Source organism: Agelaius phoeniceus, chromosome 5 (assembly GCF_051311805.1).
Source record: "Agelaius phoeniceus isolate bAgePho1 chromosome 5, bAgePho1.hap1, whole genome shotgun sequence".
Lineage (NCBI taxonomy): Eukaryota > Metazoa > Chordata > Aves > Passeriformes > Icteridae > Agelaius > Agelaius phoeniceus.
In genome coordinates this window covers 30,620,629-30,635,799 of record NC_135269.1, presented here as the reverse complement: position 1 = coordinate 30,635,799, position 15,171 = coordinate 30,620,629, and the positions used below count along the sequence as shown (strand labels likewise).

The following is a 15,171-nucleotide window of genomic DNA, read 5'->3' as shown; positions in this document are numbered from 1 at the left end:
AATGAACTGACTGTTTAGTGGCTAAAAGCCTACATTGTTTAGTACCACACAATAATGCAATTTAGGCCTGCTATTGTAGTCTGAAAGGAAATTTAACCAACTTTCCCAGGAATTTAAGAATATTAAAACTATTGCAAATGGCCACGTACATGCAGTAAAGAAGCTTAACCCCCTATCAGTATTGATTTATTTTGTAAAGGTCACTGCAGCAACATAACTGGTTTTTATTCTGCTTCATAGAGCTGGCTCAGGGAGAGAGCATCAAGATGGAACAAATTAGCCTAAGTGAGAATACTTAAGATTTTCTCTTTATTAAGTAATTCTCAGATGTGGAGTCTGACAGCATTGCACCCAAGGTGTAGAATATAGAGCACTTGGCAGCAGCAGCTCTTCAGCCCAACAGAAGTTTGTCCAAGGACGTATCACGAATTTTCACTTCACTCAGATTAAGGGGGATTTGACAGAAACAAATCTTGAGCATCCATCTGCATGTGTTCTAGAATTGCTTCATAGGATAGTACTGACTGTTTGAAGGACTGATTTATAAGGATTTCCACATTACACTGAATTGGAAAAATAGCAGTACAGCTGGTGAAAATGACTGTTAAAAATTATTTCATCACATCTTGTGCTCTTGATTCCATCACATAATGCCCCTATCCAGCAAGTGGAATACTTTGATGCTCTAGTATCCCTTTATGATTTTACATATCAACCTTTGCCATATTTAAGCTTAACATCTCTTTGGGAAGGTTTAGTCTTTTCTTCAATGTGTATATGGTACCTAAAAGGGTAATTTTTTACTGGATCTTCAAGATCCTTTCTGTACAATTAGAACTGTAAATAAGATTAATAAGTGCATGTATACCTGTGAATATTCACTTTGAAGTACCTGTATTTGTTGTTTGTTTAAAGTAGAAATTAATTTACAAGTACAAGAACATAATTAGTTATAATTTAATTAGTCGTATTGTCACATAATTCTTTTTCCAAAAATAAATTACTATGCTATTATTGAGTAAAGAACATAACTAAACATGCATACATATTGTAAAGACTTTTTAAATTTGTATTTTTTCATATAGGGTGAACACAGAGGTACAGAAAATACTTTTGTTAGAAGGGCATGAGTTTCTCAGCAATCACATAAAAAGAACAGCAAAAATAAATGGTTTAGTGATCAGATTTATGAATTCCTATGCTGGGTTTCTACACTAGGTTGTTTCCACAAGTTCTCTGGGTCAGAATAAGGCCTGATTTTCAGATAAAAAGGATTGATTGTCAGAAATTACAGTTGTCAACACTTTCAAAAATCTACTTTTAAGAAAATACAGCAAAGCAAAATTATACCATGTGCATAGTCTTTAAATGCTTGCTACTGAGGCCAGTCTTTAAATATTAGCAATAGATGCAACTAATTGCTTCTATCTAGAAATGCAAGAAGACTAAAATAATGACTGATGGATAGTCTGTTGTGCTGGCTAGCAGAAATAAGAAAGTCATACTCTGTCAGTGAATAGTTGACTCTAATATTCAAGTTATTTATTGAAAGTCGATATGATAAAATAGAAAAAAATCAACTAGATTTGATAAAATCACCCATATTTCATTAAAAGTTACCTTTTGATATCTCTGTTGTTAGTGAATTGTTAATTTATTGTGTTCTAATAATCTGGACTTCTCTAAAATCCAGTATTATTGTGTGCATGTGTGTTAGTTAGCAGATAGCTGAATACTACTCTGAGTTGAATGTATTTGCTTAAATGGCACAGTCCCTATGCAAGTGCTTTCCTAGTTCAGCAAATAATTGGGAGGGGATGTATCTCTGAATTTCTTAATTTTCTCTTCATCACCATTACATTAACTAGCCATTCAAATTTTTATGAAGTACCTAGTCCATGAAATATCTAATCATTCCTATTCTTGGTTGTATCTCTCTGCAAACTAAAATTAACCAAATATTCAACGATGATCCCAAAGTTGCAGAAAGAAACGGTGTCAAAACTAGAAATGGAATAAAACAGCAGAAAACTGGGACTTTGAGAGAACATGAGATGTAATCTCATGTTCTCTTATCCCTGTATTTGAGCTGGATCAAATTATTCCAGTTCTGAAATTCACTGAATGAACCCCTACAATGATATATATTCAGTATACTTTGGATGCTAAGCCTCATGTACTTTTCACCTTAAAAGTATTAGTCTTCAAAGGATGACAGCAGTTGATGGGTTATTTGCATGTTAAGTGGTTGTTCACCACGAGTCACTATCTGAAATGTCAGTGGCAGTTCTGATAACTACTAATCATGCAGCTCATGATTTTATTAGCATATGTATTTGGTCAAGTGCACCCAAATTCATTGTGTTAGTTACTATATAACAAAATGAAGACACATAACTTGTCTATAGGAATTATGTTAGCAGGGTAGGCATTGTCACATTTGACAAGAAAGATGGAGTAAGTAAGGATTTTCTTTGGAATATTTGGGATCTTACACCAATGATTTTTCAATATATTCACTTATGAATTTATAGGATAAGGTGTTAAGCACATGTTTCAGGTCCATACAAAATCCCTTCTGAAAGAACAGCCTTTTCAGTTGTGGAAAAGATACAAGCAAAGAAAAAAAATTAAAGTCAAATGAAGCTGTTACTTCTTGATTTGAATTAGAACAAGTTTCATTCCAGCAAAACTTGTATCTTAGCACTCTCATGGTACAAGAGTGACACTGCAATATCTTTATATGACAACAGCTTGAAGTAGTCGGAAACAAATCATGATGTCCAGTGGGATTGGAGGCTGAATTTCGTTTCCATCCAGACGAAGGTATCGGAGGCGAGGGATGTTGCCATAATAACCATAATCTTCTTCTAGGGCAATGGAAACTGGGCACATCTGAGTACCATTGACACCTGAAAGTGTAGATCAACATGTTAGGTTATTTCCATGGGAAAAGTTCGTGAAGATAAAAAATTCACCTGGGACACAAATAAAGTAAACTTCCACTGATGTTAGCATGGGAGACTGTTGCTTTTGTTTCCCTTTAAATACTTTGTTGATTGAAAACAAGCATCTTCATATAATGTGATCTGGATCAGTGAATTACATATTTACTGCAGTGCAATGATGAAAAAAGGCCATTAGATGCATAATTTATCCTTTGACAAAGGGGATACTAAGTTATACAACTATGTGGTAAGCATTGAAAAATAGCTCTTTACATTCTGAGTGAGCAAGGCAAGATTACTTCTGAGGGGTTTTGAACATCTTATTTCAATGACAGTACATTAATTTTAGGCTGATAATATTCCCTAATGAAGATCTTGCATTCAAAACAATAGCAGTATTGAATCAGAGGAACTTTTTGTGTAGTGTTTTTAATTTTTAACATCTGTACTTTTCTGTTCTCTGACATTATTAAGTGGCTTTGGTTCTAATTGCAAGACTATAACTTGTGCAATGAGATATTTTTCTTCCTGATCTGAAAGCTAACAAATCCTCAAAATTCTACATACATCATGCATCATTTGTTTCTGTACAGATAAAATTTGAAACTATGGCTTCAATCATTACCCATATTCTGAAGTGTTGAATAGTTTGGGCTTTTTGTCTCCTCTAGGTTGTCTACCTCTGCACTGTCACTTGGCTAAAATGCTTTTTTTAAAATATTTTGGTTTTAGTTGTTAAATAATCAGGAAGCCTCAAAATGGCCTCTAGAAAACACTGAAGTGGTGTTTGTTTATCAAAGATGTCAAATTCCTTCAACCAAATTATGATATTCTAACTGCTTGAAGATCTTGGCCCCATACTGACTGAAAAAAAAGTGACTGGAGAATGTGTATGTAACAGATTTTTTGAACAAATTTCTTTACTAACAAAGAGATAAGAAAAAAAATTCTCCCTTTATATTTAGTAATGATACCATGCACAAATCTTCTGACTACAATCTTCAAAATCAGAGAAATGTTATAAAGTAAAAATAACAACATAACTTACTTTTTTTCCCCATAACTTACTTTTTTTTTTCCCCTCCACTCTATTTTGAAAAACTGCCCAGACATTTGCAACATCTTGGAAGTGGACTCTATCTTTGTCATGGAAACTAGATAAATACATCCAGTTGGCCAAGGCCCGAAGCTTTTGTTATATCCGTGATAGCAAATTGTTTTGTTTATCTTGTGAAATTTGATTCATGTTGGAAAAGATTTTGGTATTTTTGGAAGAAACAAGCTACAGCTTATCTTTATGTGTGAATTTACAACACAGAAAGCTTAAGAATTTTCATTAAGAAGGCAGCTATTTAAAGTTTTGGGTGAATCAACACTATCTAGCAGAAAATATCTGCTTTGTTTTATCAGCACTACAGGTCATAGAGACAAGATGGCTTCAAGTGTATCCTAAATGTCTGTCTTCTCTGACTAAAAACTATCTCACTGCACTCATTTTCACTGGGTTAATTGCTCCAGGCTTGAAGTGAGACAGCAGTTATCTAACCACAGGCCACCTAGGAAGAAGTTATTTCCTGATGATGTGTGGTATGAATTGGTTTGGGTTTTATTGTTCTCTTCCCATAAACAGTAAATCCTACCCAAACTGTCAGGGGAGTAAAAGCCTCTCTATTTTTTCTCTCTTTCAATACTCTTCATGGATATATGGCTGAATTTTGTTTAAGTAGGAGGAACAGGTTGTTCCTTCCAGAGGTACAATTCACCTTGCCGTGATCCATTTAGAAGTTGTGTCAGCCTAAGTAAACCATTTAGACTCTCTGTATAAACTCTAGAGAGAGATGAATACTTCCAAAAAGGGGACTGGCAGCTCCTTAAGATGGGATGAATTTCTCTATACAATTGTGTATCCCTTTCCATTGAGTAGGAGGTCTGTATGACTACTGCAAATTAGATAAAAAAATCTAGGATAGTTTATTCAAAGAAGATGAATTCTACCACTTGTCAACAGAATTGTTATGTCCTTGAATATTTAAACATGAAACCTAGAGCTGCTGTAAGGAAAAACTGCCAAAGTTCTCATTAATGGCTAATAGTGTATGTCTGCTGAAGAAATGCAGAAGATCTTTTCCCAGTAAAACTTACAATTAAGGAACAAAATTTAGATACATGGCCCAGGGATTTCTCCCTTTCTCTAAATGTGGAATAATATTAGCTCAGAGTATCTATCTTGTCCTCCTGGTGTTCTTCCAGGGGAACTTACTGTTTATTCCCTTTCATTTGCCCTTTGACAGCACTGTAATAATACCACCTGCTGACCCTTGCTCACTTGTTACATCATTTCATACCTTCTCTTTGCTTACTTTAACATTCTCTTTTCCATTATTTAACAATTCCCCAGAGCCTCACAAGTGCATCTCCCAGGTAAATATGTAGGCATGTGAGTTTTATAATGCCATAGAACAAATGTGTTGCAAATCTGTTGGAGCCATAATTAGTTTTGGATTTAAGTTGATTTTACTTCCAGAATTAGAATAGTTCTTTTCCTCTGTGTATAGAGATCTTTAGGGAAGGAATTACAGGTGAAATTCTTGTTCCACTGAGACAAATAATGAGGCTATCATTGGCTTTCCTGGGCTTCAGAAGAAGGCCTTGTATCTTCATAAACAGTTTCTGGAGAAATAAGGCCATGCACTTATATGAAGAATTGATAAAACATAGTCAAATGGTATTTACATAGAAATGCTGATGTCTGAACTCTTGCAATGACAACAGTGTAACTATGATTCGCCAAGAGAAAATAAAGCAGTGATATGCAGTTGTGAAGGAATACCTGAAAATTAATGTTATAAAAAGGGCTCATACTGCACACATAAAAGTAAACCTTCAGCAGGACTCTTTTGTGAAGGAACCAGATCAGGACTTTACAGCTGTTTTTCTTTCAAACCTTTCATATTGATTATCTTAAAATAATGTCTGATCTGGGCTTAAGAAGACAAAACCAATCTGCAGAATTAGTGTCAGCTCTTACTACTCTGGCCTGATGGAATTACATTCCTGGTTTGCAATTCTAAAGGCCCTTTAAGATATTATCTATCAGAGCAAAGGCTCATGGAGACTATGTCATTATCCCTTACTTCTTGAACAATTATTCTATGTGGTAAAACATCCTTACATGATATCCAAGTTTCATTTAAGGCATCAGGTTGCAACTATTTTATATTCAGTTACTAATAATTCCCTTTTTTTTTCTTTTTTTGGCAAAGTCAGCCACAAGCCAACTTGTGCTTAAGTTGACAATGACTTTTGAAAAGTGGTAAAGCCACTAAGGAATACAAGATTTGTGGAAAAGCATCAGTATTCAGTTCATCACAGGTTATGTGTCATTGGAACAGGAGATTTGATTTTGTACATTCTACAAAAGTTAATTTTCATGGTCTTAAGCCTTGTCAAACTTTTTCAGGGAAGGAAGAGGACTGGACAGCTCTTTAAAAATTACCTAGACACAAAACTGTTCTTAAACTGGACGGGCTACATTCCATTGATTTCAATTTTGTGTCCACTTGAAGTGAGAGAATAAAGTCTGCACCTGAGGCCTTGCAGTGAAGCAATTAAAATAAATCTCTTAGTAACCAGGGGGCAATGAAATATGTTCAGAAACAACATCTGTCATAAGCTTTAACTCTAATTAACAGATAGAATTCTTTCAGACCACAAAAATATGTGCCAGTTATACACATTTTTAATTTATTTATATGATTTCACATTTTTATTTTGTCAAATGCAATGAATAAATATAAATTATCAAGAAGTATCTTCATTTCATAGGTCCTTGTTTTGTGCAAAAGCCTAACCATTATTTTTAGTATATTTTTGGACTACAGTGTCACAAAGAAGTGGTAAAGGACCATGTATTCAATTAAATCATCATGATGAAAAGATAAATATAGAAACTTGGCTTCCTTCTGTGCAATGGTGAATAAAAAGTCATCATTGTTATTTTGGCTTTTGGCATGAAATGAAGTACTTACTGATTAGATACTTTCATTATGTAGAGTATGGAATATTCCTACCCACCACACCCCCTCTATACCTGGATGAATTTGGAAACAGTCCTGGAAATGAAACTTAAAACCAGCAGGCTTCTGTTGCCTTGGGTACAGAAAACCTCATCTCAGAAAACCTCATGGAAAACTTTTAAGGACATAAACCTTAATAGAACAAATATGCTGTAAAATAGTAAAACACAAAAACAGTTTGCTCAGAGAGGTAGTGGATGCCCCATGCCTGGCAAATTTCAAGGTCAGGCTGGACAGGGCTCTGAGAAACCTCATCAAATGTCCCTGCTTATTGCAGGAAGGTTGGAATAAAGGGACCTCTAGAAGTCCCTTCCTTCCCAAATTATTCAATGATTCCATGATTTTAATCACTTTATCTCAAATACCATTTTTATAGTTAAGTCGACATTTAAAATGGAGATGGTTTTGAAGGGTTTCACTCTGGTAATACACACTTACTTTTGATTTTGTTGTGATCAAGATGAAGGTGCTCAAGATGAGCATTGATTGGTGGAATTTTAGTGAGCTGATTGTGAGACAGCTGTAGGTCTAGAATAGATGAAACATTAAACCCATTTGGAGGGATACCATCATCAGATAGTTTATTGTAGTTCAGCCTAAGGAAAGTCACTTTGGGTATTGCACTGAAGTAGTTTTCTGGTATAACTTCGATGGAGTTGTTGTCCAAAAATAGCTGCAGTGTATTAGCTGGAATGCTTAAAGGCATTTTCTTGAGTGAATTTTTTGCGATGTTGAGCTGCATGAGGTTGTTGAGTCCATGGAAGGTGTCACTTTGAAGAGCGCTGTCCAACAAACTGTTCTGGTGCAGGTCTAACATAGTAAGGTTTTCCAAGTGGCTGAAGACTCCTTCTGGGATTTTGGAGATTTTGTTTCTAGCTAGTCTTAGCTGTTCCAGACCCACTGGTAATGGAGCAGGCACCTCTTCCAACTCATTATCTTCAAGGAATAAGTAAAGCAGCCTTTTCAGCTTGCTCAGCACACCATTCTCAATCCCACTGTTTGTGATCTTATTCTTGTTCAGATTTATCCATCTCAGATGAGTGGCATTTGCAAAAGGCTTCTCTGAAATAGTTTCAATTTGATTGTTTTGAAGATAGAGGTACCAAATTCTGGCTGGAATTGGAGGTATTTCTTTAAGTCCTTTGTTATCACAGTATAATGCGTTGGGGAAACTAGGAGGACAAAAGCACTCCTGTGGACACTCAGAAGTATAGTGAGACCAGTGGCCAGGATCCAGATCATCATAAACTTGTCTCACAGTTCGAGTCCACACAGAATTGACCAAGAATAAGAGCAAAAGGCTTGTATAGACTTTTAAAATCATGGTGTTTGCCTTGGAAGGGGAAAAAAACAATTAGCTGTTTCTCAATAAAACTCCCTAGTAGCATACTAGATTAACAATAAAATTTTGCATATAAAATAATATTTCCTTTATAAACAGTCAGATTCTTTCCTCTAGGGTGGTATCCATGGCCTGTTAAGGAAAAACTAAAAAGTAATATAAAAGGTATAAACAATTCTGTGCTATATATTGATAAACATATCCCTGATTCAGCTTAGACTCCACATTGGCTCCCAGTTTGACTGATGTTCATGCAAGTATCACTTAAAAAAATATGAAAGTATGGATAATTTTTAGACAATTAATCAGTACCTCTTTTACATTTGTGTAAGTTTTCCTGTACAGACCTATAATCTACATTATATAATGGTTAATTTTCAGAAAAGATATCATTACCATGATGATATAAATACTATAGCACTCAGTGTTCCTCCTTTTAAAATTAATCATCCCCTCTTTTCTGTTTTTGCTCTCTCTTAAATTATAATGACATCTGGATCAGATTTTCCAGGGTCTTTTGTCTTCATTGAAAAGTGGAAGATCAAATAGTGTTTTAACAGCTGTTTGTTGGGCATGTTCTTAAAAGCTTGGAGGGAATATGTTTGACTAATCCATTCCCTGCCTCACTCATTCTCTCATATCCAAAGTTACAAATTTCCTTCCCTAAAGCAAACAGACAAAACAAATATCTGCTCTAAATGACGCAAAAAAAAGCCCTAACCAAATTATATCCACAATAAGTAAATCCTGACCTAACTGTTCATATAGCTTTATGCATATTTTAACTATTTTTCCTACTAAATTATATGCTTTTTTTAGCCTCTTCCACAATTATAATTATGAAAAAAATTATCACTGATAATTTACTCAGAAAGGAAATATTTGTGTAGCACAAAAACAGTGCCTTACAACCTCTGTTATCTTGCTTACTGGCTCATGAAGATTAACAAGCATTTTGCAGTGTAGAGGCAAAAGACTGATAGCTGAAATTTCTGGTCAAAAATGGGAGGTTAGCTGCGACAAAAATAGTATTTAAATAAAAGTAAGTTCTCTCATAGGATTAATGCATCAGTAAGGTTAAGAGCTCAGTTCAGTTGCTGCATATGATATGTAGTAATTTAATAGTTTTCAACATTGTTATTAGCAGTAACAAGTGCAAAATCCTATAGCTTTTCCAGCCTCAGAAACTGCTATCTGGAAGTGTTCCAAAGAAAGGGACAAATAAAGTATTTTTAAAGAATAACATTTCTATTTCACACAGTGAATTTGCTACCTTCTTACTCTGTAAATATTCATAACCTTAATAACTCTTTAAAAAAGAAATATAAAGCTGTTTACCTTGTTAGTCAAGTTCCTGGAGCTATCTGAAGCCAGTTAGAAATCACTGTAAATTCACCGCTTTTGGCTGCTAACCCCTGTGTTTGTTTCCTGTCCTCCTAAGAATTAGCAGCATATAAAACTGGAAGTACGTACTAGTATTCCCAGATGTATTTCCATGCACACCTTATTAGCTATTGCTTCTAGTTTGACATTGTTTCAGAGTTTGGGCTTACCTCAGCTTTCTTGGATCTTCTTCTCTTTCTATTGGTCCCTGTTGTTAGACTGTAATAGCTTGAGTCGGGCTACAAGCCGTGTTCTAGGAATACAGCCTCATATATACGCATCAGTGCTTACAGCTTTTAACCCCTGAAACAGCTCAGGCACCTCAGCACCTAGGCAGGGAAAGAAGAAAAGCCTGGCCTCAATATCAACCAGCCACTGAGCTGAAGGCATTTGATTTTTTATGTTCTATCAGATGAGGGGAGCTGGTCTAGATGAAACAGGTAGCCCAAAGTGTACATTTATTCAAGATTTTTGTTAGAAGATACTTTACACGCAAAGCTGACTTACATCATAACTCATTCTCATAATACCTGACTTGGCCACAAAGGATTAAAGCCAGTGCCATCTGTTTCTACGGAAATATTTTATTTGATTTTTATTAAATGCAGATGCTGTCATGCCATTTAAAGACAAAATTCTTGATTAGGAGAAGAAGAGAGCAAATGCATTTGCTAAGATTTTTTTAATATTTTCATTTCTTTAAAGATTAAATCTTACCTTTTCCTTTTTGTTCAGAGAGATATTTACATGTATTTATACAAAGCTATAATATTCCTCAGTGTTTCTTGCAATTTTCTTTCATCATTGATCTAAAGCAAACTCTTTGCAGCCAACTTGCTCTCCAAAGATAGCCACATATTTCTCACATTAAGTATTTTGGAAGATTTTGTTTTCCTTTTTAGACCAAACTTAAAGTAACAACTTCATATCAGAAAAACTATTCATGTTCAAAGCCAGAACAATGACATAAATATTTTAAGGGAAAAGTTAATGGAAAATATTGAAAACATATAATATATTCTAGTACTTTAAATGATTTATATTAGTTTTAAAACTTAGTTGCATAATTATTTTAATTCCGTTTCATCTGTTTGATTTTAACCATCAAACCTATAACAACCTATTTCATAGGTTTTAATCCCTTGCTTCTTAAACTCAGAATGTCTCAAAAGAAGTTTAGAAGCAGAAAAGACAAAAGTAGTCAAAAAAAGGAAAGCAAACCTTAAAAACATGGGCAGCTTTCACTGACTTCAGTAAGGCTATAATGTTAAACACATCATAAATTTTTTTCTTTAGTTATGTTTGTGCTGCCATGTTTCTTGTTTATGAAAAATCCATCCTTACCATCAGTAATTTTTGCATTTTTATGTGCTTAAAAATAAAACAAGTGCTTAAGTGTTTCACTCTGCTAGCACTCCAGGCCATTCAACACCTCTTAAAGATTATCAGAGATTTCTTACAAAGCAGGTATAAAACTGATTCCTTCATGCATACTAAATATTTTAATAATTTAAATAAGATTAAATTAATTTGCATCTATGCCTTAAACAAAGGTTCTAATTTTAAGCAGATGTACTAATTATAGGACAAAAGCCATAAAAAACCCCAATTTTCATTGTGGATTTCACTTTGAACACCTATAACTTAAAATGTTTAAGACTTGTACCTCCTGCAGCAGAGCTGGTACCCCACATTAGTGACAAGGATGCTTCTCAGATGGAGTCCATCCAAGGGAGATGGGGAGGGGCAGAGGCATCACTGTGTGAAATTTAAAATAGTTGTATGTCCAAATGTCCTCCATTTAAGGAGGCTTCACCATGAAAAGTGCATCTATGATTCTTGTAAACAGCAAGCAGTGCAGTGTAAAACTGCTTTGTTTTTGTGCTAAATCTTCACAAAGTGTGAAGAGAGAATGTGGAAGCCTCTTTGCCACTAAAGAAAGAGCCGAGTCCATCCCGAATGTTGTACTGAAATTGCAAGTGCTCATGGCTGGTATCTGCTGTGACACACCTAAATGCATCCTGCCAGATGTTTACGTTGAGCAACAACAAAAAAGATTAATTTATCTTTTGCTTCATGGTGGTCTGAATTTACTTGCTATTTTTACCTGCTAATTATGTCCAGATACTCATTATGTTATCACAGAAGTCCCTGGCAAAGGGACTTGCTGTTTACCTTGTGGCAGGCAGTGGTACTATTTGTATGAAATATTGTTCAGCAAAGGGTCACAATCTGCCCTTTGTGGATTTTGAGGCCAGATATTTGGTCCTTACCAAACACACATTTCCATTCAAAGGAAGAGTCCTTCACTAGGAGAAGAATATAGCAAAATATATTTTCTAAGACTTTCTCAATAATGTGAATTTCCATTTCTTCTGATGAAAACAAAGCAGAAAAAAATGACAAGAAATGTCTTCAAAATCAAGAAGCAAGAGTGTTTATGACAGTCATACATATTTTCTTACACACTCCCAAAAATTTTTGAAATATCTCTGTAGAGACAATGATCGCCTGGGTGTCTAAGCAGGCTTTGCAGAAAGCCTTCTTCCCATGGAGCCTTCAAGATTATGCACATCTCATGCATTTCTTGTGTTGAGTCCTTTGTCATCTGGTGTAAAATATTTCTTATTTAAAAGTTGCACTTTATGGTGATAAAGTTTTACAGGCTAATAAAAGACCACGGCCAAGATTTTCAAAAATGACTAATGGTTTGGGAGACTTTTTGTTTTGCAGATCCAACCTGAGACTCTTTCCAGAACCTTACTTTCAGTAAGAGCTAAGAATTTTGTGTTAATGAGGTAATTTTTAACTTGAGAAGCTGAGTGATCAAAGGCAAATATCAGTGAAACTCAAAGTGCTCCTGCGACCATGAACAATCTCTCAAAAAGTAACAGTATGAAAGGTATTTGCACAACAATAAAAGGAAGTGGATAAAAATATTACAGTAAAAATACTGTGGATACCCACTCTGAATTTTGGAGATAATTTCTAAGAGATACTCTTGGGTTTGTTCTAGTTTGAGAAAGATGTCTGAAGCTATTACAGGATTTTTACTGCACGTGTCTCCTTTCAATCCACACTGTTAATCAAGAGAATTTGTATTAAAAAAGTATAAAAAAGTGAAGAGCATCAACAATTGCAGGGAGTAGTAACATCTCCTTGAGAGAAGTAATATACATGCTTGAAATTAAAACAGCTCACAACCTTGGGAAAGACTAGAAGAGTAAAAAAGACAGACCAGAAAGACCCTTTGGGAGGAGAAATGGACAACTGGGACTGCTGTTTGGAGCTGTTCTGTTTTAGCATCAGGGCTGCTGACAGTGAAAAAATGCATTGCTTTCTTTCAGTAATGGCTGCCATATGTCTCAGATTGAATTTGAAGCAAGGTCTGTTAAGCATCAAGCATGTGTATAGTTCATCACCAGCCAACCCAGAAGTGTACTGCAAGCAGAGCTTACTCATTAGCCTGGTGCATTGCTCCGTATAGCAAAGGCTGCAATCCAGGGTGCCTCAATTTGGGCAGTACTTCACTAAAAACCATGTGCCTTGCTCCACAGGACAATCAGTTCATCTGAAACAGGCTCTTGAATGTCTTCATGGTTACTAGAGAGAAGGTAGTGCTTCAAAAGCTGAAGACAGTAAGTCCAGTTTGTGTATCCTTCATCCTATACTCCTAATGGTAGCTCCAGACACCTTCATGGGGTTGCTGACTTTTACTCAGGCTTCAGTCTGCCTCTTTCACTTCTGATAACAAGCATGTAGTCATCTCTCTCTTTCTGCATTGCTGCTCTGAGTTTTACCCAGAGTCAAAGAGACAAAACTTCTATTTCCAAACGGTTCCCTGACCACCAGACAGTGATATAGCTCAATTAATAATATCTGCTGCTCCTTTTAAAAAACAGCCAAAGGTCAGCAAGATCAAAGAGTCTAAAAGAAAGCAGATGACTGAGCCCTTCAGGCTAGCCCAAGGGACACTGCCGACAGATCAAAGGACTAGCCCAGATGTTCCAGACCCTGCTCCTATGGATGTATTTTACTCTACATCATTCCTAGTGAACAAAAGAAATTAAAACAAAACAGACTTAAGAGCAGGAATGCTGCACCTCTACTAGAAGTCTAGAATTACATGCTTAGACCTTGCAGTGGAAGAAATTGCATTTCTTATTTAATTAAGCATTTTTTGTGCATATGCAGGCAGCTGAAGTATAGGGAGTTTACATGGGGAGTTTTCAGTTTAGATCAGAATACATTGGTTAAAGAAACCCTGGGGAACAGTTTGACTGGCTTAATTTGTTAAAAGGAGATGTCACCTGACCTCTTGTTTATATAGGATTTAGGAAGATAAGATTCCATTCGAAAAGTCTAGAAACAAAACTTTAGCAGTTTACTTTCTGCACAACTTCACTCCCTTATCAAAACTGTGGTGGGAACTGAGTAGCTTAGCTGAAAGTGATCATTGCAGAGCAACACATTTCAGAAAAGAACAACTATGGAAAAGGGCTCAGCTTTTATGGGAAATATATTGGTCTCCTGAATATGCTTCATTAAATAATTTTTTGGCACTCTGTTCACTTTCTCTCTGGTTTGAACTCTTTACCACAGTGACACCAAAAAGGTTCCATGACACAATGCCAAAATCTGGTATTTGTCTTGGCTTGCTAGGTTTACTTTAACTACTATGGAAATGTTACTGTCAATCTCTTGCTTTACTTTTTTTTCATGATTTCAACAACTTCAACACTAACAAATCTATCCCACCCTGGGACTCTATTTTTAAAATGCTAACTGTATCTCAAATTAAAATATCTAACATGCATTTATCAGTGACACACATATTGAGTTGCTGGGACAACGTGTAGCTATTTAGATAATTTATATTTTCCAGACAAGTAATGGTAAATGAAAATATGAATTAGTGATGTGATGCCCATTCTGTAAACCTGTAGAAGTTTTGAACCATAGACCATCAAGGATTAAATATTCTGAGATGACATCAGGATAGTGAAAACAAACTGGCTTTACTATCCTTTAATTATGTCCTTATCCTTAATTTATGTTAACTTCTGTTTTCTTATTTTCTTCTTTTGTTAAAGAAGTCCAAAAATATTTTAATTCATCTTCATTTTAGATCCCCACAGTAAGACAATAGATTTCAAGAAGTTTAAACTCACAAAAAGTTCTGTCCTCTAAAATGAGTGACAAGCATTGCACAAAAGAGAATGCCCACAACTTAATGAAAAAAATATTTTGTTCCCTTTACAGTAATGATCTGCTACAGTGATTTTGCCACATGACAAATTCAAGGTTCAGGGGCTTTTTTAATATTTAGAAAGAAATGCCAAATGGCATAACCTATATGAAAACTCAGCTCTTATTTTCCATTAATTGTAGTAATTTTTGCTCTAACTTTTAATGCAGATAC

General features: G+C 35.2%; 1 protein-coding gene across 1 annotated transcript; it reads right to left on the bottom strand.

Annotated features, from left to right (window-relative positions):
- Positions 1-2,739: 2,739 nt before the first annotated feature.
- KERA (keratocan) lies at positions 2,740-10,026 on the bottom strand. Its single transcript, XM_054631916.2, has 3 exons — positions 9,920-10,026; positions 7,463-8,357; positions 2,740-2,912 (listed from the first exon to the last, which is right to left on the bottom strand). Exons 2-3 carry the CDS (start codon positions 8,346-8,348, stop codon positions 2,740-2,742), a joined length of 1,059 nt encoding a protein of 352 aa, XP_054487891.2. The 5' UTR covers positions 8,349-8,357; positions 9,920-10,026.
- Positions 10,027-15,171: the final 5,145 nt, after the last annotated feature.